Below are 23,189 nucleotides of genomic sequence, written 5' to 3'. Positions count from 1 at the left end.
CCGCCCCCAGCGCTTTGTGGGCGGGGCCCTGACAGCCACACTGGTCCCCCTGGGGGTGGCTCTGGGCTCTCTGCCCCTGGAGTGATCTGGCCCCACGGACATCGTCTCCTTCAGCCTGGTGTCTGGGAAGCGCCTTTTTCCTTCCAAGCACAGAGCACCAGTGTTTAACATGACGTTAGCCCGCCGCAGGGTTGAGTTGGCTGTAATAAGAGATGCTCCTCTGGACAGAATCACCATCCACCAGACAAAATGATTAGATTTGCAGCCCAATTGGTGCTAATCAATATAAATGAAATGCGAAGAACTTAACGTATCCGCCAGAAACAGCGGCCCTGAGGTTTCCTTCACACGGGCGCGGCTGTTCTCTGCGCTCCCGGGACTGTCCAACCGCATGCTTTCTCTTTCCGCACAACTGGGCACAGTCGAGCAGACGCTGGGCCAGCCAGGACGGGCTGGCTGTTGCCGCAGTGACAAGCAACTCCAGGCTCAGTGGCTACAAAGGGCAGAGGTGGCTGCGTGTTCGGCGCTGGCTAAACCGGAGGCTTTGTCCCTCACAGCCGTTGGGACCGAGGCTGGCAGAGGGTTCGCTGTTGTCATCACATCGGTGGAAGGGACAGCTTGGGAGGGACTCGCACTGGCAGCCAGACGCATCTCTTCCGTCGGCCGCCCGGCAGCCGGAGCCGCGGCCCCACGTGTCACGGGGTGGCAGCAGGCAGAGCCCTGCCGCGCGCCCGGCCAGCAGGGAGGGGCGGTGTTTGGTGGCCAGCTGAGTGCAGCCGTGCTCGTATACACTGCAGGCAAAAAAATCTGGCTAGATTTTCAATAAATCCATGTGATCCAGCTATGAAATGGGAGCCTGTCATGGAATGAAGAACAATTGGCCCCCTCCCCAGGGCATCTCAATTTCCTTAGGGTTCGTGTAACCTGCCCCACACCCGTGGGTTTCTGAGGCTCAAGACAATCTCTAGGCGCCGCACAGGAAGGGAATGTGGAAGGCCCCATCTTCCCTCCGAATTCCCTCTTCAAACTAGCAGTGCAGCCGACGGCAGCAAATGCACCTGCTGTCTAACCTCCGAGTGAGGAGACGTGTTGCGCCGTTAGTTTACACCACGAGGGGAGACGGCTCTCGGTTCGTACCACACCCCTTCCTAGCGGCCTCCGTTCCTCCCGGACCTCTTGCTCCGGCCTCCACGAGGGCCCCTGTCTCCCAGGGACTGGGCAATGCTCCCGTCCACTCAGCGTGGTCTTGGCCAGGTGCCCTGGGCTGTGACATCCGGCCCAGAGGGCGGTTGGTGTCAGAGAACAGGAGGCACAGTGGGCACCGAGGCTTCACACTCATACAGGGCATAGAAAAGTTATTGCAAAGTTGTTTTTTATTCAACTGTTATTCAGCAATATACAATACAGTTTATAAACAAGTGTCTGACCTTGTTTCCAATCTTTATTTAAAAATAAATATTATTGACAGTGAATTTTAATTATGATAAGATGTATCTTTTTTTAATCAAAATATCGCAAAAGAAATAATTTAATAAAAAACAAAAGCCCCCAAAGAAAAAAGTAAATTAAAAAAGAATCCTAAACACAATAATCTACTAAAAATAGTTCGCTTTGTCAGAAAGGCTTTGACCCAACGTTTTTAAATATTACCCTAAAGATAACCTCTCGACAGTTCGTGCAAAATGAAGACTTGGAGGAAAAGTGTAAAAAAGAAAATCACATAGAAGTAGAGAAACCGTGGACCCCACGCACACTGCATGGCCCAAACTCCGCCTTATTTGGAAACTAGATGCGTTATTTTAGGTCTTCTATGTTTGTGTAACTTCCCCCAAAATATGATTTATTTATTTTCCACGTGGACTTCGTCATGCTTCTGTCAGTCTCTGTGCCCAGCTGGCGACGCCGTCCTCACCGGGGTCCGGCAGGCGTGTGCCGGCTGAGCCGCGGGGCCCACGCGTGTCAGAGTCCCGCCAGCCGGCGCAGCGGCCTGTGCAGAGCTAGCAGGAGCAGCGGCAGCAGCGGGTCTGCGGCGCAGCTGCGGCCGGTGCCTGTCGGGGACGAGAAAACAGGCAAGGTTAGCGCCCGGTAGCCGGGAACCTCGCAGCTCACGGGCACGTGTCAGTGACACAGAAACAATCCACGTGAGACGCTTCAAAGCAGCTGTACTTGTGCACAGAACTCCAGACCCCATGATGGCAGCGGCAGGAGAAACGGCAGATGGGCTGGTGACCGGGCAGGGTCGACCTGGCCCGGTGGCCGGTGGGACCACAGGGACAGGAGATGAGAGGACAAACTTAGGTTTGCTTCCAAGTACAGCTGACTGGTCATTGCCACTAGAACAGTCTCATCTGCTCAAGTTTAAGAGGTTTCAAATTGCCCAAGATTTTCTGAAGACCCTGGGGTGGAAGAACCAGCCTGCAGCTCTGTGCCGGGCCGGGGCGGGAGCGGTGGTGGGGGGGGAGCAGCGGGGGGCCGGGGTGGGGTGGAAGTGTCAAGTGTTGGGGATTTGGGTAGAAGCAGCGGGGGGCCAGGGCTCCCGGGGGCTGATCCCCGGGGAGGGTGCCGACCAGGGTCTGGGGTGTCTGTGGCGAATGTCTGTGCAGGGGCCAGGGTTGTGCTCCTGGGGGGCAGCTCGCTGTCTCCCTGGCCCAGCACCGCCGTTGGGTGTGGGGCAGTGGCCTGGCTCTGGGGAGACAGGCTTCTCAGCCTGGTCTTGTTGCCAGCTTGCTGTGTAACCCCAGGCAACACCCTTCCCCTCTCTGGGTCTTGTGTGACACTCCGCAAGGTGGGGATGTGTGTGACTCTGTACCTTAACAGGCGCATAGCAGGTACCACCGGGCTGGAGTCCAGGTCAGGCAACATTACAGTGACCTATTGCAAAGACGGCCACAAACCCCCTACCGCTTTGGCCGAGGGAATCTTATCGGGGGAGACACAAGCAAAGGCCTGAAAAGTGCTCGCGCATTGAGTCTTGCCCTCTTGCTTGTGGCTCTCGGAGCACGCTGTCCCAGCGACAAGCCTGGGCCAGGCTGCTGAAGGGTGAGAACAGTGCAATGTCCCCTTGGAAGTCTCTAGACCAACTGGCCCAGCCAGTTCCCAACCGAGTCGGCAGCTGCCAAGACGCATGAATGAGTCCAGCAGACCAGCAGAGCCGCCCAGCGACCTCAGCGTCGTGAGCTGAACAAACGGCTGTGGTGTGGCGCCAAAGCCACCGGGTTCTGGGGGACTTTGTTACGCGGCGGAAGCTAGCCCACGCGAGCACGTACACAAAAGTGCCTCAAGCAGAGCCCAGAGCCGTCGCGCACACGGATGTCACAGGAAAGAGTGACAGAGCCACTTCTCCAAAAAGGGCTGGGGAAGAGCCCTTTTAGGTTGGGGGTGTCCTCCTCTCAAGGACAGCATTTTCCAGGATAACTGTCTCCTCAGCCACTTATTTTATGATATCCCTGGGTCTTTGGTGAAAGACAGACCTAGGGTTTGGAGGCTCGTACTACGTGATTCATCGCACCACACTGCCTGGGTTTCCCAGATGCATCAGGGCCAACCACGGGGGACGCGTCCACACTGGCCCTGAGGACGCGGTCTCTGTGCACCAGCAGTGGTGTAGAATCCGGGAGTTCTGCAGCCTGGCGTCCACCCCTTTTCGAGGGAGGCTGAGCACCGTCTAGCACGTGGCTGCTGGGCCCTCGGCATCCGCTGCCCAAGGTCCTGCATCGGGGACTGTCCCCTGCTGTCTGGGCTGGCAGTTCCCAGCTCACCGTGGCCATGGGGGGCAGAGGGCAGGAGGGAGGGCGCCTTAGGCTCAGCCGAGGTGGGATCCCCTTCCCAGCCCTGCGGCCTCACTTCTTAGGCGCCGTGGACACGTCCGTGTTCCCAGGGGCCTCGGGCATGGAGGCCGCTGCGCTGAAGCGATGCTAACGACCTCTTCGTCCACTCCCTCCTCCCCAAGGAGCACCAGGGACAGCGTGGCAGCAGGCTGGAGTCTGTGTGACTGAGCCGGGACATCAGGCTGCCTGGGAGGTGAGGGAAGCCCCTGATGAGCAGGCGCTGACTCATCCTCCGTGTTCAGCAAGGATCACCACTTTGCTAATCATTCTTGAAGAAATCAAAGCTTCTCCGGCTGAAGATTGTCAATTAGGACATTAATATTTATCACTTAGATAGTGAGCAGGAGAAGAGACTGCAGGAGCCATTTGAAAGAGACCCCAAAGAACACAGTGGACACACGCGCCTCCCTCCGCCCACCCTGTGAGCCCACCAAGGTGCCGGCGGGTAGCTTCCGCCCGGGAAAGCCCCGCTTTCCATTCACACAGCAGCGGAATCCCAAAGCCCGGCAGAGGACAGCAGGGAAGCGCTGAGGACATTCAGCCTTGTGATCAGAGTAAAGGCGGTTTCGTCCGGGCCTGTCGCCTGAAGGCCAAGCTTAGGGTTAGGTTCCTGAGGTGTGCGGGGTTGGTGGCTGATCTCCCCCATGCTGGCCTGGGCTTCTGCGGGAAGGGATCTGGTCTGAGCTGCGCAGAGGGGACCACCCTGACCAGCGGGCACAGTGACAGTGCAGCCACCGCACCCCTCCACCCACCCTTCGCACCCTTCCAGGACCGCAGATGGGTCCCCTGTGCCTTGGGAGGAGCTTCTGCAGACGGGGGTCTGAGCCCCTGCCACGTGGCTGTGGAGGGGGGAGGGGAGCCCCAGCCCTCCCCTCAGGGGCCGAGGAGCCTCCGGAGCTGGAGCTGGCCAGCACCGTTGCCTGGGGCGGCCTGGGTCAGGGGTTTGCAAACAATTGTCCCTCGGAGTCCCGGGGTTTTGTGGAGTTGCTCACGTGCTCCTTTTTTTTTAAAGTTTGAGAAGAGGAAGTAAAAAGAGGAGACCTTTGAAGCCTGGCTGCTCTGGCTCTTGCAGCCTGGCCGAGTTGGAGTTGGAACCACCAGGCTGTGTCTGTCCTGGCCTTGTTCTCTCTAGTGCCGCACAGAAAATTCACGCCTTGAGCACAAGCTCCCAGCCAAGAACCGGTGCAAGGGTACACAGTGTCCAGTCGCCAGTGGACAGAGCCATCCCAACCGTAAGCCTGGCTAGCCCCCACGGGGACCACGGCGAGGGCTTTGAGGACAGGCCCTCTCTGTGTCAAGCAGACCAAGACCACCTATAGGTGGTCTGCAGTTTGTGCCACACGCATCTTCTTGGCCAGGATGGTTAGAGAACGCAGCTGAGGGCCCTGGCTGGGGGCCCTGCTAGCACCGGTGTTCAGCTCTGTTTCTTTTCTCGAGTGACTCAAGGGGACGACCCCCTGAGGCAGCCATGCCTGGCTGGGCTGGACGGGAACATCTGTTGGCCATGGCGCGGCTGGGGACGGACTGGCTCTTCCCCTGCTCCCCATCACCGGCCTGGGCCCCCAGCCTGCCCCAGCCGCACCCTGGGCCCCCCTCTGAGTGCAGCGGGTGGCTTCACCCCAGCCAGAGGGGAAGGCTCCCTCTCTGAGCTTCCTGGGCCAAAGCGCAGTGGGTTTCTCCGGGTTTGCAGGAGCTTGTGCAGCCAGCGCAAAGACAGGGTGCGTAGGGGCCGTCCGGCCCAGGCCCCGACCCCTCTCCGTGGGGACATGTGCAAGGCAGAGTCGGGGCAGGGCCGGGGGCAGGCTGGGGACGCACTGGGGGCTCTCTGGGGACTGGCCGCTCACTCTCCGCCATCTTCCCGCCTTCCCCACCCCTGTTACAAGTGCTCTCTTTCCCCGGAGCTTAGGCACAAACGTAAAGGCACCAAGTGGCCGCCGAGGGCTGCATCTGGTTTCAGAAGGGTCTAGTTTGGTGCACACAGAGTCAAAAAGATTGTAAATTACAACCCGACATGGCAAAGCTGGAAGACTTCCACGTGAAAGCATAGGTTTGGTGCCTACTGGGAAGGCCCAAGAACCAGCGAGCCACATCGGCTGGGGTGGCCCCGCGGCTGCTGCTCTTCCTGGCAGGAATCTCCCCTCCTCACTCTCTGCTGCCCCCAAGCTGGGCCCAGGTGAGCTGCCGGTTCCCCTCCTCCCCACACCTCAGCTGGACCCCAGCGCTAGGCTGCTTCCAAGGCAGGGAGAGTGAGATGAGACTTTTCCTCTGAATTTTAGCAGCGATGGTGGCTTTTTACGTGGTCAGCTTTGCCGCCAGCTCCTCCCCAGCTTCCGGTTTCTTCTGAAATCCACTCTTGCCCCAAATAATCCTTTAACGGTGCCACTTAATGAAAATGACAAACAGGCCCTTTTCCTGTGGTCAGGCAGCTGCTGTCAGCGGGCCCGGGGCAGCCACAGTGGGCACCAGAATGCGTCCCAGGCAGGCATGGACAGGCTGCCTCCCAGCGTGGGCCTCACCCGTCTGGATTTGCTAACCGTCTGGATTTCCTGCCTCACCTGCTCCTGGCCTCCTGGTGCCCCACCTCCGGGCAAACTGGGCTCCCGCATGGGGGGCTGTGGGTGCCGCTCCTGCCTTCGGGCCTTTGTGCAGTGTGTTCCCTTTGCTAGACACACCCTTCCCTCTACTGTCAGGCTCCCCGGAGCACACCTGGCCCCCTTGGGGTGACTCCAAGCCCCTTCACTGTCCCATGCCTGTCCCTGCCCTGGACCTTTAACCCTGCCTCTCACATCAGCTCTTACCTGGATGGGGCAATGACTCTTGACTGGCCTCCCCACCCCCCGACCCCGGCAAGCAGTCACCGAGCACCCCACGCTCTAACGCGGCCACCAGAGTGCCTGCCCGTGTCAAATGCAAAGCACCAGTCTCCCCACCCCAGTTCCCAGAGCCTCCATCGCAGGGGGAAGACCTCACTCCTTTCACCTGGCTCTCGGCCCTGCCCGGTGCCCCGTCTGCCTCACCCCTGCTCCCTTCCTGCTGCGTCACACGCCTGTCCTGCCGGTCCCCAGGGCCTCCTGTTCACCCACCTGCCTCCTCCCTGACCCAGCAGGAGGCTCCCTTCGTCCTAAGGGCCCCAGAGCAAGCTCCATCTCTTCTGGGCTGTATGTGGCACCGTGGGTGTGTTGTTACCTGTTGACACCTGTCTCCTCCGCCAGCAGGTGGGCCTGGGAGCACAGACATGACTGCCTAGCTGCAGGCATCCCGAGACCCAGCACACTGCCTGCGCCCTGAGATACGCACAAAATGTTTGTTGAATGAATGAACGAAAGTCTTGCTTAGATGTCCCCAGCTGGTCTAAGCCTCCATGATGCACCAGACATGGGCCAGGTGCTTCCCACGTGGCACCCGATGTTTAACCTTCAAACACAAGTTTGGGCCGGGAGGCCCCTCTGGGGGTGCGGGGTTGTCACAGTGATCTGACCTTTCAACTGCCCAAGACTATTGGCACACACCTGTGTCTAACTTTTTCTCAAAATAATTTCACAAGTTCACTCTCATCTTCCCTTCTTTCCAATTTGTTCACTAAAAAGTTTTTCTTCATTCCATACACAGTTTTATAGGCCACTTTGAATTCTTCTCTTAGAAGATGGATATATTTGTAAAATATTTATACATTTTATATAATTTGTATATTTATATATTTGCACGTATAGGATACATACACACTAGAATTTTATCAGTTGTTTTTAAATCTTTTAAATCAGAACCGTGTTCTCAAGCTAATTGCCGTGTGGGACTCCAATACGAAAGTCATTAGAAGTGGAAAAGGCTGCGGTTGAAGCCCGGAGTGGGAGTGAGTGCTCAGGGTTCCAAGGAACACCGTTTGGGAATCGCTCACTCTCTAAGGCCCCCTGCAGATCCAAACCTCCTGGGCTGCGGATGCTGGCGTGCTGTGCGCCCATTACACAGATGGGGGAACTGAGGGCCCCGGCTGGGTTCTAAAGGAGTGGACCTGCCCCTCACTGGAGTCCCCACCCTGGCCCCATTGACATCCATCCCCACTGTCTGGAGTATCTGGCCTCCTGCCACAGCCTCCACGCCCCTCCAGGCAGAGTGTGGCCCCCGGCTCATGCGAATAGTGGGCTCTCAATTAATGCCTGCTCAGGGAAGGCTGCCCAATGTGGGGGTCCGGCCTGCGCAGCAGCAATATCGGCCCTAAGCCGAGCACGTCCAGGACCTATAGCCGTTCTTTCCTGTCCCAACCTGCCTCTGCGTCCCACCTCAGAGACACCTGGGTATTTCTTCCTGTTTCACGCTGAGAACTTTCCTTGAGAAACACAATTTAACTGAAAAGTTAACACACATTCGAATTGTCCAGGGACAGAGCTCTGGAAATTCTGTGACGTGTGCTCATTATACACGGTTAGCACAGAGGAGCCGCTGGCACGTGTCAGACCCTGCAACATGCCTCCGTGGGGCGGAATGCGCCATAAACTCCTGCCATGAGTGTCCCGTTGCATTCGTCTTTCATGGGAATACAGGTATTCATCTGCGCACCTGAAGATTTGATTTCTTTTTAAATGCTTGAAAAAATGTATCTACATTAACTTTTACACGGACAATAACCAGCAAGTCTGGGCTGCAACCGCCAGAGTATCCATGGGGGGGGGCCCTCTGCTCCCGCCCCCAAGGCTGAGGGGTCAGGGAAGCTGTGGGCAGGCTGGGACTGGCCAAGTCCACTCGCTCTGTGCCCACTTCCTGTCTGTGGACAGTAGCGCAGGGACTGCAGGCCCAAGCGTGGGCTGCATGGAATTCTGGGCCATGCCACCCCCTGGGACCTTTCTTCCTGTGGCCTCCTTCCTGGAAGACATGGCTGGAGTGTGCAGTATCCGGGCCTGGGAGCGCCTCACTCAGGCGTATCCGCAGCTGCAACTCCACCCACCCTGCACGGCCCAACATGTATCCCAAACCCACCCGTCGTTCAACCCACGTTTTAGCCCCACAGCCACTCACCCAACCGCTCGGCCGGGTACTGACTCCAGGGCTCAGGGTTGGGACCCCCGGACGGCAGCAGGGCCTTCTGGTGCCCGGGATGGGAGAGGCCCCTTTGGCTGCAGGGTCGGGGAAGCTTCCTCCCAACCAGGGGCCCACCCTTGTTCTGACCCTCTCGTGCGCCCCAGCTGGGCCCTGGGTTCGTGGTCACAGCACCTCCTGCACAGTCTGGCCGCCGTGGCCAGCCCGCGAGCTCCTCCCTGAGGCAGGGGCTGGGTCCACCCGACGCTCCGGGCAGCACCTGCCCCTCGGCCCGGCCAGACCAGATCCAGCTGGCCAGGAGCCCCACCCCGGCGCAGACTGAGCCGACGTGACGTCCGCTCCCCCTTCCCCGGTTTATCACAGATCCTTCCTCTGGGTCAAGTGGCATTTGTAGGAGAATCAACTGCAACAAAGTCACTGTAGGGACCTGACACTGCAGCTGGGCCTTCCTCCCGAGGGGAGCGGGGCGGCGGGCGGGGCAGGGATCTGCCTCTGGAGGGGTTTGGGTCCAGGTGGGGGGACCTCCACCGTGGGTCTGCCGTGTGCCCTGTGCTGCGTGCGGCCTGCTCATCACCCAGCAGCCTGGAGGGGCCTCTCTGTCCTCTCTTCTTCTCACCAGTTCCTGGGGTCCACGCGGCCCCTTTACCGGCAACCGTCTCCTCGGGCTCAGCGGACCACGGAGCCGCGGCGAGGAAAGACGATGGGACCTGGACGTGACAAGCGCAATTTGGGAACACAGTGGACGGGTCGGCAGCACCTGGAGCCCACGTGCCCCGGCTCCACGCCCTCCCACGCCTGTCCCTGGGGGACACCCCGGGCCCCTCCTCTCCAGCCAGGCCTGCCGGGGAGGCTCTTTGGCTACCGGACGTGGTTGAGGGGCTTTCTTCCTTCTCTGCCCTTCCTCCACGGAGACACAGCCCCTAATGCTGCAAACACCGCCCCCCCTCGGAGCCAGACCTCCTCCCTGGCCACGGCCGTCCTCCCATGACAGTGCCCCGCCCCCGACAGCAGCCTGTTCCACACAGAAGCCCAGGCAGGACGCAGGGGGCCTTTCCCAGGCCCTCGGGGCACATGGGTGAACGCGGCAGTTTAATTGGCTGGGGGACCCCCACGAGGAGCCACGGCGAAGCTGTTCTTGCTCACAGGGAGCTCCAGACTCATGGAAATAGCCCCAGCCAGGCAGGGATGAGGAAGAGGCACGACCCCCCCTTTCTACCCTTCCCCCGAAACGGCAGAGAAATGGCAACGCAATGGGCCATGTGCTACCTGATGGCACTGTCTGTTCCGAAGGCCCCGCAGCTCCGTCACCTGTAGCTGCACGGTGCTCACAGCACGCGCAGGAGGACAAGGACCTCACAAGGGACGTCTCAGATCAGAGCAGCCCATCCAGCCTATTCAACCACCCTGGACAGTTCCCGCCGTTCCCGCGGACGACGAGAGCCAGGACCCGCCGAGCGCTCGCCAGGTGCCAGGCTCTGGGCGGAGCTAACACCTCTCCACGGATCGCCTCCTCCCCCCCACCGCCCAGCGCTCGTGCCATGGAGACTGGCGTCATGCGATGACAACAACGGGGGACTCGCACGTGGGGAGAGGGACCGGATGGGGTCAGGATTCCAATACAAGCAGCTAAATGCATCCGGAAAAACGAGAGTCACAGAGCTTGGGGCAGGAAGGGTGAGAGGCTCAGGCACATGCTGTGGCTCCCGGGCGGCTGGAGCTCTGTAAGGCCCAGAAATGGGGAGATTTGTCGGCATTCGAACGGGCGCACCCCCGAGCCAGCTACTCAGCAGCCAGGAGCATCTGAGACGGTGGCGGCGGAACGAGCCGGCTGCAAACGGTGGCGAGTGCAGCTGCCTCCCGCACTGTCCTCGGCCTCCTCGGTTTATGCTCTGGCTCTGCCACCGGCACGGGCGGCTCGAGAGGACTGACCTGCCAGAGCCGTTCCCCCGGCTTCGCTCCCTAACGGGCATCGGGTGCCCGTCTGGGTGCTCTTAGGACAACCAGCCCCAAGGGCCACTGAGTGGCCTGCCCCTCTTGGCAGCCCTTCCAGCAAGCTGGCCGTGTCTGAGCAGACCAGAGCGGGGCCCGGGGGTGTGGGAGAGGTGGTGGCGGGTGGGGAAAAAGCTTCTGAAATGTCCACTTCGGCTCCCTACTTCGTGCAGACGCCAGGCCGCCCAGCACGCCCCTTAAACCACAAAAACCAGAGCCGGCTGAAGCCAGTCCAAAGCAGCTCCCGTATGTCAGCCCGGAGAGCAGTCAGGAGTGGCAACAGAACCACCAGTAACTTCTGGAACAGTCTCCACCTGGGATTGCCACCAGGCACCGGCGTCGCGGCCTGTCTCTCAAGGGCCCCCTCACGGAGGACGCGGGCGGGGGAGGAGGCCTGGGCCATGATCACTGGCTGGCTCTGTGTCACCAAGCAGCTACCACAGCCACCTCCATCACTCGTGGCCCAACTGCAGTGAAAACCCAGCCCAGAGGAGGCCAAATGGGGTGATTCATCTTGGTCTCTGCAGCTCGTCTTCCCAAGAGCACCGCAGCCCCCGCAGGCAGACTCCTCTTCCCCGAGCACCACCCGGGCAAGGAGGTTTGTCTCCCTTCATGAGGAGTAGGCGGGGTCCGGGGTTAGAGGGCTGGGCCTGTTCCTTGTCACCTCCAACTTTTCTGCAGCCCTGACGTAAGACAAAGTGAGACTTCTCTCTGCTTTGGATGTGAGTTTCCAAGAGATGTCTGGAAACACTCGGCAAAGCACGGGGGAATAAAAAAGATAATACTTTTTATTATTCTGTGCTGCAAAAATGTCTTACGACCATGCTGGCGCCTCCCATGAAGCTCAGGGGTGTAGCCACAGCCAAGCCCTTGCCACTGTCCACACCGCGCAGAACTCATCGATAGCACGTTACAGAAGCACTTGACCTCATTTGTCCCCAAGCAGGCTCGGGGAATCCTTAATATTCAGAGCTTTAAAAATGTGCACCTGGCATATTTAGTGAGCAGCTCCTGGTGGCGGTTGGCTCCCGGTGACATTTGGAAAGCCTGGCCCTCGGCCTGCTCTTGGGGGCTGTAGTCCAGCTGGGCAGGGGTCTGGGCTCCAGGTAAGAGCACAGGGAGGAGGCTGTGTCCTCAGGGGACAAAGTGAGGCGGGAGGAGGGACACCGCTGAGAGGCAAGCATGGCATGTAGTAAGTGCTCAGTAAAAGGCAAATACTGTTATTTATCATGATTATAATCCAAGAGCAGCTGTTTTATCCTGATTTTGGGGTCTCTCCGATGCTGAGAGGATGGATGCAGTGAGCTGACTGACCACGCAGTGACAAAGGCCATTCTCTTTGGTGTGACCTTTTCAACCACAGAACACAGGGGAGGCATCTAGAAGCTTTCCCAGGACTGACCTAAGCTGGGAGGGGACATTAGCCCCAGGTGCTTCTTTCAAGCGGAAATCACCACACTGCCTCCAGGAAGCCTCCCCTGATTGCCTCGGCTGGATCAGGGCTGTCCCCACTGGGGCTTCCCTCTGACACAGACAGTTTTGTCCTGGCATTACCTGGGTGCCCTGACTCGGCTAAGCCCAGGTCTGTGGCTGCCGTCCCTGGTTCTCACTCTGGGCACACATGGGGCTGGGCCCAGAAAGCCCCAGTGACTGGCTGATGCGGAAGAGGATGCCACGTCGCTGATGACTGTACAAGACTGTCACTGTCGGGGGGTGCAGGCGTCTCGCCAGCTGCAGGGCTCGGCCATTTCCTTTACAGAATCCTTTAATTCTCTTGCGGGGATGCTCTGAGAGCCTCGGCCTCTCTTCCCTGGGACATCTTCTGCCAGACTTATCTTCTCCTAAATTGCGATTGTCATGTCACATCAGAGCGTGAGGGTCGAGTACCTAAGGAGATGGTTTTCGGGTCCCTGATGGTCCAGGGAGATGGGAAGACCAGGTGACCAGCCCCACAGCCTGCTCAGGACCCACAGGGCCCGGCCCTGCTGGTGCGGATGGAGACTCTGCTGCACTGCCATCTCCAGGGTCACCCTGGTCCCATCTCTGCCAGCTTTGTCACCCCCAGCGCCTGGGTCGGGATACAGTAGTGTCTGCACCTTGCCCACGGCCTCCTGCGGTCACGGTTTATGGTTGCCATGGTGACACCCAAGCATGCTCCCCCTTGATGGCTCCCGGCAGTAACAGCCTCTGTGAAGCCGTCACACCCATGGCCTTGGCCGTCTTCTTCTCGTTATTAATTGAAATGTTGAGAGGCGACTGTCCGCGTGGGCACCGGGCGGCAGTTTGCCACCTCCAGCCGGCTCGCCGTGGGGGCCGTGGCGCCTCTCCTTGAAGCCGGAGCCCTGGGGCTAATTAAAGGTTCACATGCCACCGACCTAATCCCGGGGTGCCTGCAGAAGGGACCCGCTTGCCAACACACAGGCCATTCAGCTGCAAACCGCATTCTTTGGAGGCCGCGCTGGGCCTCACTGCGGCGCCGTTCCCATTGACAGTGTTTGTCTGGAAGAGATTCTGTTTTGTTTGCTCTCTCTCTCTGGCTCTAGAAATGGCAACCCGCAACAAAGTGCTCATGAAAAGTGGGTCAGTGTTCAGATTAATCAGGAGCCAGATTTACGAAATGGCTAAAAAGGGGCCCGGCCCCCTGTGCCCGCCCTGCGTTGCTAATCCCGTCCGTGTTTATTTTTAAGCACAAATACCAAAATGTCTCTTGACAAATGAGACGTGAAACAAATGAGCTTTTGCACGTGAACTTTTGGTGCAAACGTGCATTTGGCTGTGCTGGGCCCCTGTGGGCTCAGGAAGGGTTTCCTGGCCTGGCTGTGCAGGAGCTAAAGGACGAAGGTTCCAGTAGCTCCCCCTTCTCCCCCGGCCTTCCTTGCATCGCCAAAGTCTCAGTTAAAAACAAATGCGACTTTCTTCCAGGAGAATAGCGTAATGGGGGACCCTCTGGCGAGATGGGCTGGGACCACCCTTGAAGTCACCAGTCTGAAATAGCTGGAGGGTCCTGCACTAGACCCGGGCCTGGGACGAGCCTCTCTGGCTCCCCAGCGCCCCCCGCACCCCTCCGCACTCTGCCCTGAGACCCTGAGGCTGACCTCAGCAGACTGCATGGTGGGCGCCCGCCTCAGCTCCCGGGAGGGTCTGCCCGCGGGAATGGAGGCCCGGGCCCTGGCGGGAATGCAGGGCAGGAGGAGTCCTTGCTGGGTCACTGTGGGCTGGCTGCGTCCCAGGCCGAGGCCACTGCTCCTACCAGGCAGCCCTCCCATCCAGCCACCCTCTCGGTTCTGCTAATTGCTCCCTTCCCTTCCTCCTTTAGGCCCGGGGTGCTGATGGCTCCCGCTGCTGCTAGCTCCAGGGACCCGCACCCACCCTTTGCTGACTGCCCTGACCCTGTCCACACCTGCATAAACACTACTAACTCCCCTTGGCAACCCTGTTGGACTGGGCCGTCTGCTTCTGCCAGCACCCTGGCTGGCTCTCTGCAAACACTCTTGTCTGCTACCTGAGAGGCAACAGTCCTTTCCGGACCCTTCCCCACCGCGCTGCCGGGAACTCCCAGGTGAGGCCAGGCCCACAGTTGCCCGCCTTGAGCCCCTCCCCAGCTCACACTGCTGGTGGCTCAGCTGCCTGGCCTGCCGCCCGCCGGGGAGGCTCGGTGGGACCCGGTGCTGGCTGGCAGCGGAGCTCAGGGAACTGCTTGGTGATGCAGCCCTACAAAAAGGTTATTAATGCCCGTCACCCCAAGCACAGGCTGTAGGCTTCACTCCCATCAACAGCCCACAGCTGGGTGGCCTTGGTGGCTGGAGTGGGATGGGACACAAAACTGGGCATGATAGTCCCCTTGGGATGGAGCCATTAGGGTGTGTTTACGAACTGGAGGTCATGTAACCCACTTCCCTCTGCCCAGAGTAGGACACAGAGGTGTCCACAAGTGACTCTCCTAAGAGCTTCACATGGAGAGCAGGGGACACAGGCTTCCACCTTCCGGGCGTTCCAGGGGAGGGCTGGAGAGGAAGCTGAGGCTCTTTCTGAGGTGTCTACACAGTCCCTGGCCTGTTCAGGAGCTGGCAAGGGTCATAGGGTGGCAGAGACTCAGGGGCCACCACACCCCTATCCCGGTGGCACGGCCCTGTCAGCCCTGCTGGAAGCCCAGCTGGCTGCCCTGTCTGGACAGCAGTGACCACCACCCCCACTCCAGAGAAGGCAGAGAGGAGCCCTCAGCCGTGGCTGCTGCCCTGAGCTACGTGGGCATTAACATTCTGTCCTGTGGCTGGTGCGTGCCCTGCTGGGACGGGCCTGGTGCCGTCAGAACTGAGCCGACCTGAGATCCTCCACATCCCCAGGGAAGGAGGGCGCTGTCGCCCCACCTTCGGGACCGGTTTCCTGCCGTGAGGATGAGACGCCCCGGATACGCCCACTCTCTCATTCAACCCCTGTGGCTGGCACGGGGATTGGAGGCCTGGCCGGCTATGCCAGGCCTTCAGATCACCTTTGTCTGGATTGGGGGTTGGGCTCTGGCCAGGAGAAGAGGGAGATTCGAGCAGGAAGGAGCTCATGACCTTGGCCTCATTACCATTTTGTGAGCACTGTCAAGTTCACTCTCAAAGATCTCTTTCATGCGGCTCTTCCTTGACCAAACGCTTTAATCAACCCTGTTGGTTCCCCTTGGCATTCAAGGCCCTCCACAGACAGCTTCCAAATGCCAACCACTTAGCCGTATGTCCCCCACCCCCTCCTCTCCAGCCAGAGCAGCTAATCGCCATGATGACAATAGCAAACATATATGCACAACAATTTCCATACCTAGCTCCCTCCTCGGTCAGGGATTACCCTGTCCATTTTATAGATGGCTCAGAGACGTGAAGTCACTTGCCTAGAGTCACACAGCCAGTAAGTGGTAGAGACACAACTCACACCTCGGCTTCTGCTCTGCCATTCTACTCACGGTCTGGGGAACACCCGAGAGGTATATCGCAGCCTGTGACACACATGTTTCCTTGCTGGGGCCCAAGAAGATAGGGTGGAAGGGTCTCCTCTTCACCAACCAGCACTGAATTAAGCCAATTGCCCTGTAAGTCCGTGAGCACTTTCCCGGTTTATCTGCTGTGTGCGGGACAGACCTGGCTAACTCCCTCCCCTGTGAGCAGACGAGGCCAGAAAGCAGCTGCCGCCCGGGGACTGCCGACGGTTTCCGGCCTGCCCTGCGGCCCTGCTGGCCTGCGCGACTGAGTTTTGGCCAGTGGAGGAGGGCAGAGCAGTATTTACCTTCTAGGCCTGGACCATAAAACCAGCCTTGCTTTCCCTACAACAGCTTCTCTCCTAGGGAGTGAAGCCCCTCCGAAACGATCTGAGCGGCTCTTTCCTCAGTCTCCCAAGAACGACACACACTTAGGGCCACTATAAATGCGCAAGAAAGAAGCTGACTCATTATCACATACAGTGTCTGCCTCGGAGCACTAGGGCTTCGTTCTCCCGGGAACTGGGGGACAAGGGCCGCCTGCATGTCTGCTGGCTGCCAGCGGATTCCCAGAGTGACTCTGGAAGCCACTGCTGAAGCTGGGGGCGTCCGTGTCAGCCGGGGTCCCTGAGTGCGGGCATGGAGCAGAGCCCCACGCTCCCCACTCCGGGGCAGAACTCGATGTGAGCAAGAAATACATCCGAATTGTGCCAAGTCACTGACATTCTGGGGCTTGTGACAGCACATTGGGGGTTTGTGCTACCTTAAATTAATACGGGAGGGGACAGTCCTGAGCCAGGTGGGAGAGTTGAGGCTGCTCCGGGGAGGCCCTCTGCAGGTCCCGGCTGACCCACCTTCCCCGTGGCCTAAGGGAAAGTCTCACGGGGCCCGTGTGGGGCCCAAGAGGGACGAGGCCTCCAGATCCAGCCAACAGCCTGAGACACACAGCGGAGGCCCCCACGGTGGGCGTAACTGAATGAGGAACAGAACTGAATGGATGCCAGGACAGACCCGCAGGTTTCCCCTCTGAGGCCTTGAGAATCGGCCAGGCGAGTGGGATGGTACGGTGATATGAGGACCTGTCACCCTGGATTCAGCGGGACGGCCCGGGAGTCTGCACCCTCAGGTCGCAGCAGGGGGACTGCATTTGAGAACTGCCACTGTAGGGTGTGACCATGTGCCCCGCCGCATCTGGGAGGCTTTACATGCAACTGTCCCCAGACACAGCCTCCCGGCGCTGCAAGGCCGGTAGAGACGCTCTCTGTGGGACTCTGCCTCAAACAGGACTGAGGAGTGGGGTTCGGGGAGAGGTGACCTGCTTAAAATCAGACACTGCAAGTAAGCATTGGAGTTGGGCCCATCTCTGAGCCTGGGAGGGAGCGTGGGTGTTGGGGGTGCTGGGGAAGAGGGGCACACTGGGCAGGAGGCCTTTCCACCCTCCATAAGCACCTCTCCAGGGCAGTCAGGCCACTCCGCCTTCTGCCTTCCTACATCCCGCCCCCAACTCCGCCCAGCCTCCCAGCTCCCCTGGGAAAGCAGACCTCAACCTCTGGGTGCCTTCCTAAGAACGGCTTGGGTCATTACTGCACCCCCTGCCCCCCAGAGCCAAAGGGAGCTGAGCTACGATTTATAGCAGGGGCAGAGCGGGGAGCAGCACCACTCCTAGGACCCTCCTGCTCTTAGCGGAAGAGAACAGAGGCCACATAGCCAGGTCCACCCACACCAGCCTGGACAACGTCTGTTCAGTGGAGCCAAACAGCACAGAAACCAACGCAGTCTAAGTAGGAACCGCCTGGTCCCACCTCCACCAGGTGCTACTGCCCCACCTGGGGATAGACCCTCTCCACAATTAGGGCTCCAAGGGTGAAGCGGCCTCTTGCCACGGTGGGAGCTCAGCCCTCAGGGTCCAGTTCTCCAAACCCAAGAGAGGTCATCTCCCCACACTCCGGCCTGGAGTGTCCTTGCGGGCGCCAGCAGGGCAGCCCCCCAATTGTCGTACGGGCATAAACACTTGCAGAGGCCACCAGTTGAGACAGGGAAACAGCAGGAAGAGGGTCCTAACAAAGGGCGCAGGGAAGACGCGCTCTAGACTCCCCCAACTTAACCAGGATCGAGTATGCGCGCAAGTGACCCCAGTGGACTCCCCCGCCCTCAGCCCCAGCCCCGCGCGTGCGCCCCTTACCCGAGCGGTGCCTCTGGCGGAGGACTGCCTCGCCCGGTGGCCGCGACGCTGACGAAGCAGCCGCAGCCGCGACTACAGTGGTGGCTGCTGTATGGGCTGCGGAGGCGGCAGCAGCCTCGGGGACTCCGGGACCCGGGGCGGCGGGAGGGCTCGCGGGCAGCGGGCTCTTGTCGCCGCGGCCTGGCTGGGCGGTGGCGCGGCCCGCGGTGCCCGCGTTGTGGGCGGTGGCGACGCTGGCCGAGCTGTGGCGACGCGGGCCGCTGCTCTGGATGTGGGACACGGCCTCGGCGGCCTGCACGTCGGGCGGCGCGAAGCGCGAGAGCACGCGCAGCAGCGCCTGGGCCTTGTGCTCCCGCGTGTCGTCGTCGCTGTAGTCCGCCACGCGGCACTCGTACACGCCCTCGTCCTGCGGCCGCACGGCGGACAGCCGCAGCCGGTGCGAGATGTCATTGCCCTGGACACGCACGGTCTGCAAGAGAGTGGGGTTAGGGCCGGGCGGCAGCCCCTGCGCTCCTGGGACCCCAGCTTGACACCCCTCCAACCCTCCCCCCTCACCACCCAACTTTCCTTCCACCCCGGGTCCCCCCAGGGCCGTGGGGCTCCCTACTCTGCCTGGACGCCGGGTCGCCTGCCCATTGTGTTATGTCCCTCGTTTCGCATCGTCTTGACCAAATGCCCATCGTGTGTCCCCCTCGCCCACACCAACAGCTTCTTGTTTCCCTGCGGCTTTCGGTTCACAGTGGCAGAGCCCACCCCCTTCCTAGCTCCCGCGCCGTCAAGCAACCTCAGGCTGGGCCTCCTGTTCCCTAAGCGGCCCACGTCCCTCCTGCGCCCCAGTGGACTGCGTGGGCTCCACACCTTCCCGCAGTAACGTTCTTTTTTAATCCAGAACCCGGAGGGCCTGGGTCGTGTCCTAAGGAAAGCCGCTGTCCCTGGCCCCTGCCCTTCTCAGCTAACCCTCCGCCTCCCAAGGAGACAACGCTGAGGCTTCTGCCTGACCCCTGCCCACCTACTGCGCCCCTGCCTTGCCACCTGGTGGCCTCCCTGAGGCCCCAAAGGGCTCCTCCCTTGGGCCCCCGTGGAGACTTAGGGCAGGAACTTCTCTGCGGCTCTTCACCAAGCACCCAGGGAGCCCCCACCCTGCACCGAACCTACGAGGAGGCCTCCTCGTCTCCAGGCCCTTGTACTTCCATGCTCCAGCTGGCTGAGCTAGGGCGCATCTCCTCCCAGTTGCCAACCCGACGACCCGCCCCCGCGCAGCCTGCAACGCCAGCACCCGGACCGCAGACCAGGCGGACGGAGAGGGCCGCCGCGGAGGGGCCTGCGGGAGCGGAGCGCGTGTGCGGGGTGGGGCGGAGGGGCGGGCGGCCGAGCTCGGGTCGCGGCGAGGGCGAGCAGCCGCGCGCTCCCGGCGCCGGCAGAAATGCCCGCAGTGGGGAGGCGAGCAGCCGCGCAGGGCCTTTAGCGCGCGGTGCGGACCCAGGAGGGTTTTGCAGGTGAGCGCCAAGCCGGGCTGGGGGACGCAGGCCTTGGACCCTTGATTTACACAAAAGAGAGCCCGACCCCGCTATGGGCGACAGATGGCGCCCGACGCGCTGCACGACCGCCGCCGCTTTCCAACGGGGAGGGAGCAGCCGGCGACGCACGGCCGCCGCTTTCTAACGGGAGGCAGCCGTGGGGCGCGCGGCGGCCGGAAGGGGTCTCCCGCGGCCGGCGCTGAGCTCCACACTTACGCTGATTTTAGTTGCATCCTTATTTGTCACCTAAAATGCAAAGAGGGAGAAAGAGACGTTAGGCTTGCGGCCTCCACGCCCGAGGACGCGGATCTGCTTGGGCAGAGGATCCTCCGCGGGCGGGCTGGGCCCGAGACCGCCGGGCTGGGGGGTTCGGGGCACGAGGGGTGTCTGGATTTCCAGGAGTTTACCTGGAGGGAAGCGGGTTCGGAACTGGGATGGTGCCTGGCCAGAGTGGCCGCCCTAGCGCGCACCTGCCAGCTGGCGAGGGGGGACTGGATGGCACCACGGTGGGAAGGAAGACCCTTCCCCCTCCCGCGGATCGTCACCATTTCCCGCCCTGTTCCTCCAAATCTTCCTCCACCTGACTCGGAGCTGTGAAAACCCGGGTGGAGGGGCCGGTGTGTGTGGACAGGACCAGTGGGAGGCAGGAGCAGTCGCTCTGGGTGGGACCCGGGAGGATGTGGGCAGGCGTGACGGTGTAGCTGTGTGAGCGCGCGCGCGGGAGACAGTGCGGGTTATGAGGCAGACGGGCAGCGGGGACCTGTTTTTGGCTACAGGGAGGCGACCCTTCTGTTCCTGTAGGAGCTGGAGGTGACCTGACAGCTTCCCTGCACAGGGCCCTCTGCCTCGCCAGCGCTGCCCGGAGGAGCCTGAGGACCCCATGGTAGCAGAGGGCAGGGAGAGCCTGGTGGGACCAAGTGGCCTTCCCTCACCACCCCGCACCCGTCAGGCGCTGGCTCGGAGCCAGCCAGCAGTAGAACTGAATGAGGCGTGGCTTTCAGGGGCCAGGGCGCATGGAGTTGCGGGAGGTGGTGGGAGAAGGGAAACTGTCAAAGGAATTGACAGGATTTGGAGGTAACAACGAACAACAGCAGACTTTTCCGATGCTGTGAGGATGCCAGGGTGGCATCCGCGAGCCCAGCCGCCCCCTCCCCCGGGTAAGCCTCGCCGCCGGGCCCGAGCCTGGTGCGCGCCGGCCCCACGGGCCGCGGGTTACCTTGCTCCGGGCGCCGGGCGCGCTGAGAGCCAGCTCGTGTAGCAGCTCCCGGGGCGGCTCCTTCAGGTACCACCACTGAATCTCCAGCGAATACGAGGTGGCTCCGCTGGCCCGGAACGCGCAGGGCATTTCGATGTCGTCTCCCTCCCGTACTGTCACATCTTTGGGGACTTCAGTGAAGGTAGCTGGGGGCGGGGGTGGGGGGGTGGGGAGGCGTGACCAGCTGTAGGGCGGAGGCCTGGGGCAACCCAAGGCGGGGCGGTCTGTACCGGCTCGCTGGCCATGTGCCGCCCCCCACCCGCCCCCAGCCACTCCGTGGCCCAGGCCGAGGAGAAGCAAAGTTCGCTCGAGCAGCTGCAGGGCGCAGCAAGCTGCAGACTGCTTCCCTCCGGATCGGGCGGGCGGCAGAGCAGCTCATGTTTTCCCCGCTCGACCAGAGCCAGGCTGGGGCGCCCCAACTCCCGCTCCCCACAGGCCTCCTCCCCGAAGCCGAGCGGGCTCCGAACGACTCGGGATCGGGCGCCGCAGCTGCGGGTACCTTTCGCTGCTCTCTTTACCCTACCCCTCTGCGCCAGGGCTGCACCCCGGGATTGCTGCAGACCGCGAAGCCTTCCCCCTTTCTTCCTCCTTCTCGGTGACGGCCGGTGCAGGCTCGTTCCAGCGGCCCCAGCAAGGACCCCCGAACCCACCGCGGCAGCGAGTTCCCGCGCTCACCGTGGGCCACGAAGAGCAGCAGGGCGTGCACCAGCAGAGGCGGCAGGTATCCGAGGGCACCGAGCCGGTTCCGCTGTTCCATCTCCCGCGGGCGGCGCGGCGGCGGCGGCGGCGGGGGCCCGGGCGCTGGGAGGCGGCGGCAGCGTGGGCTCGGCTCCGGCTCCGGCTCCGGCTGGGGCTAGGACGCGTCGGAGCCTGCCATGGCCCCGCACGGCGCCCCCTCCCCTGGCCGCCGGCCGCCAATCAGTCCCGCTCCCTCGCCGGTCTACCCGGCGCGGCTCCGGGGGGGGGGGTGTGGGTGGCGGGGTGCTGCGCTGGGTGTGCGGGGGGTGAGGTCCCACCGGAGGCTCGTCAGTGCCTCCCTCTGTCCGGGCGCCCACCGGAAGATGGGGGTCCACGTTTCAGTCTCTGCCCGGCGGTCCGGGCAGGGACCTGGCGGCGCCGGGACTCATCGCTGGCCCAGGGAGTGCGCGCCTCGGAGCCGTGAGCTTCTGCCTCTCGGTCTCCTGGTTCGGCTCCTGACTGCCACCTCCTTCGGCTCCCCGAGAGCTCTCCCGCCGCCGCCCCCGCGGCTTCCTCCGCAAGGCGAGTGGGCGCTCAGCTGCGGCGCGCAGACCTGGCGTCCAACCCAGTGCAGCGCGGGGAGCGCGATCCGGCGTGGCGGACCGAGCCGGAGAGAGGCGGAGAGAGGGGGAGGGGAGGGTATGGGAGGGGGCGGTCAGTGGCTGGGCGCTGAGCCGCCTCCACCACTGCATCGCCCCCGCCTCCCCTCTCCTGCCACAGCCCGCCCCGCCCCGCCCCAGAGCGCGCCCCCTCTCCTCCTCTGGGGTCGCTCCCAAGGACCACCCTTTCTCCGGTTGGACCGCACCGCCCCTCCCCGCACCCGCTGTGGTTGGGGGTCCTCCCACCCAAACTCTCCCTGGCATCTTCCCAGTCTCCATCGCTCGAGAAGGCCGCTCATCCCTGTTCCCGTGTGTCCCGGGGTCGTTCCGCGGCTCCCGGCCCTTAACTCCTTACCCCAGTTTGGGCAACGAGCCGCACCGTCCTTTGGCCCAGGCCCGGGCCATGGCGGGCGGGTGGGACCGAGAGAAGGGCGGAACTCTGTGCCTGGCCAGAGACTAGGCTGGGTGACGGCGGCGACACCGGGAGTCTGCAGTGTGCGTGCAAAAAGTGAGCGCCCAGCGCCCGGCAAGCAGGCGCCCGAGCGCGGAGAGCGCACCCCGAGCCAGCCGGCAGCGGCCGTGAGTGACGGCACAGGCGGTGGGGGTGGGGTGGGGAGCGCCGGGCACGACTCAGGGCCCCGGAGGTTTCCGGGCGGGGGCGGGGTTCCTGCGCCCGGATCGCCGGTCCCCGCGTCTCCACGCGCTCTTCGCCGGTCACGGCCCGCTCTGCTGTGTGCAAAGGGGGATCCCGAGGCGGCAGGAGCTGGAGTTGGGTCCATACCCGCGTCCGGAGCCCATCCCCCGCTCGGGCATACCCTGCGTCCCGTTGCCTACCCCAGTCTTCACCCTGAGCCTGCCCCTCCCAAGCCGTCCGAGGGGTGCAGCCTGGGCCCCCAAGGGAACGTAGGGGTGGGCGAGTGGTTGGGACGGGTACGTAGCCCTTGGGGTGAGTCCCAAATAGGTCGGTTCGGGTCTCTCCTCTTTTCCTTACCTTGGGAGTCCCCGGCTGATTGATTTGACTATCTCTGCCCCTCCCCCGCCTGCCCCCCACTCTTCAGCTCTGACCTGAGGTTGGGGTGTGACAACACGGTGGG

The 23,189-nt window shown here is 61.8% G+C and overlaps 1 protein-coding gene across 2 annotated transcripts; it reads right to left on the bottom strand.

Moving 5' to 3' along the window:
* Positions 1–1,355: 1,355 nt before the first annotated feature.
* VSTM2B (V-set and transmembrane domain containing 2B) lies at positions 1,356–22,680 on the bottom strand. Of its 2 annotated transcripts, none has more exons than XM_069457965.1 (4): positions 22,451–22,680; positions 20,720–20,904; positions 17,987–18,455; positions 1,356–2,048 (listed from the first exon to the last, which is right to left on the bottom strand). In XM_069457965.1, exons 2-4 carry the CDS (start codon positions 20,846–20,848, stop codon positions 1,960–1,962), a joined length of 687 nt encoding a protein of 228 aa, XP_069314066.1. In that variant the 5' UTR covers positions 20,849–20,904; positions 22,451–22,680; the 3' UTR covers positions 1,356–1,959. The 2 variants fall into 2 exon arrangements, with proteins under 2 accessions (XP_069314066.1, XP_069314065.1); XM_069457964.1 differs by lacking the exon at positions 22,451–22,680 and adding an exon at positions 21,434–22,115.
* Between the last annotated feature and the right edge of the window lie 509 nt (positions 22,681–23,189).

Source organism: Eulemur rufifrons, chromosome 24 (genome assembly GCF_041146395.1).
Source record: "Eulemur rufifrons isolate Redbay chromosome 24, OSU_ERuf_1, whole genome shotgun sequence".
NCBI classification, from domain to species: domain Eukaryota; kingdom Metazoa; phylum Chordata; class Mammalia; order Primates; family Lemuridae; genus Eulemur; species Eulemur rufifrons.
Note: the sequence above shows the minus strand (reverse complement) of the source record. Positions and strands in the feature narration are given on the sequence as shown.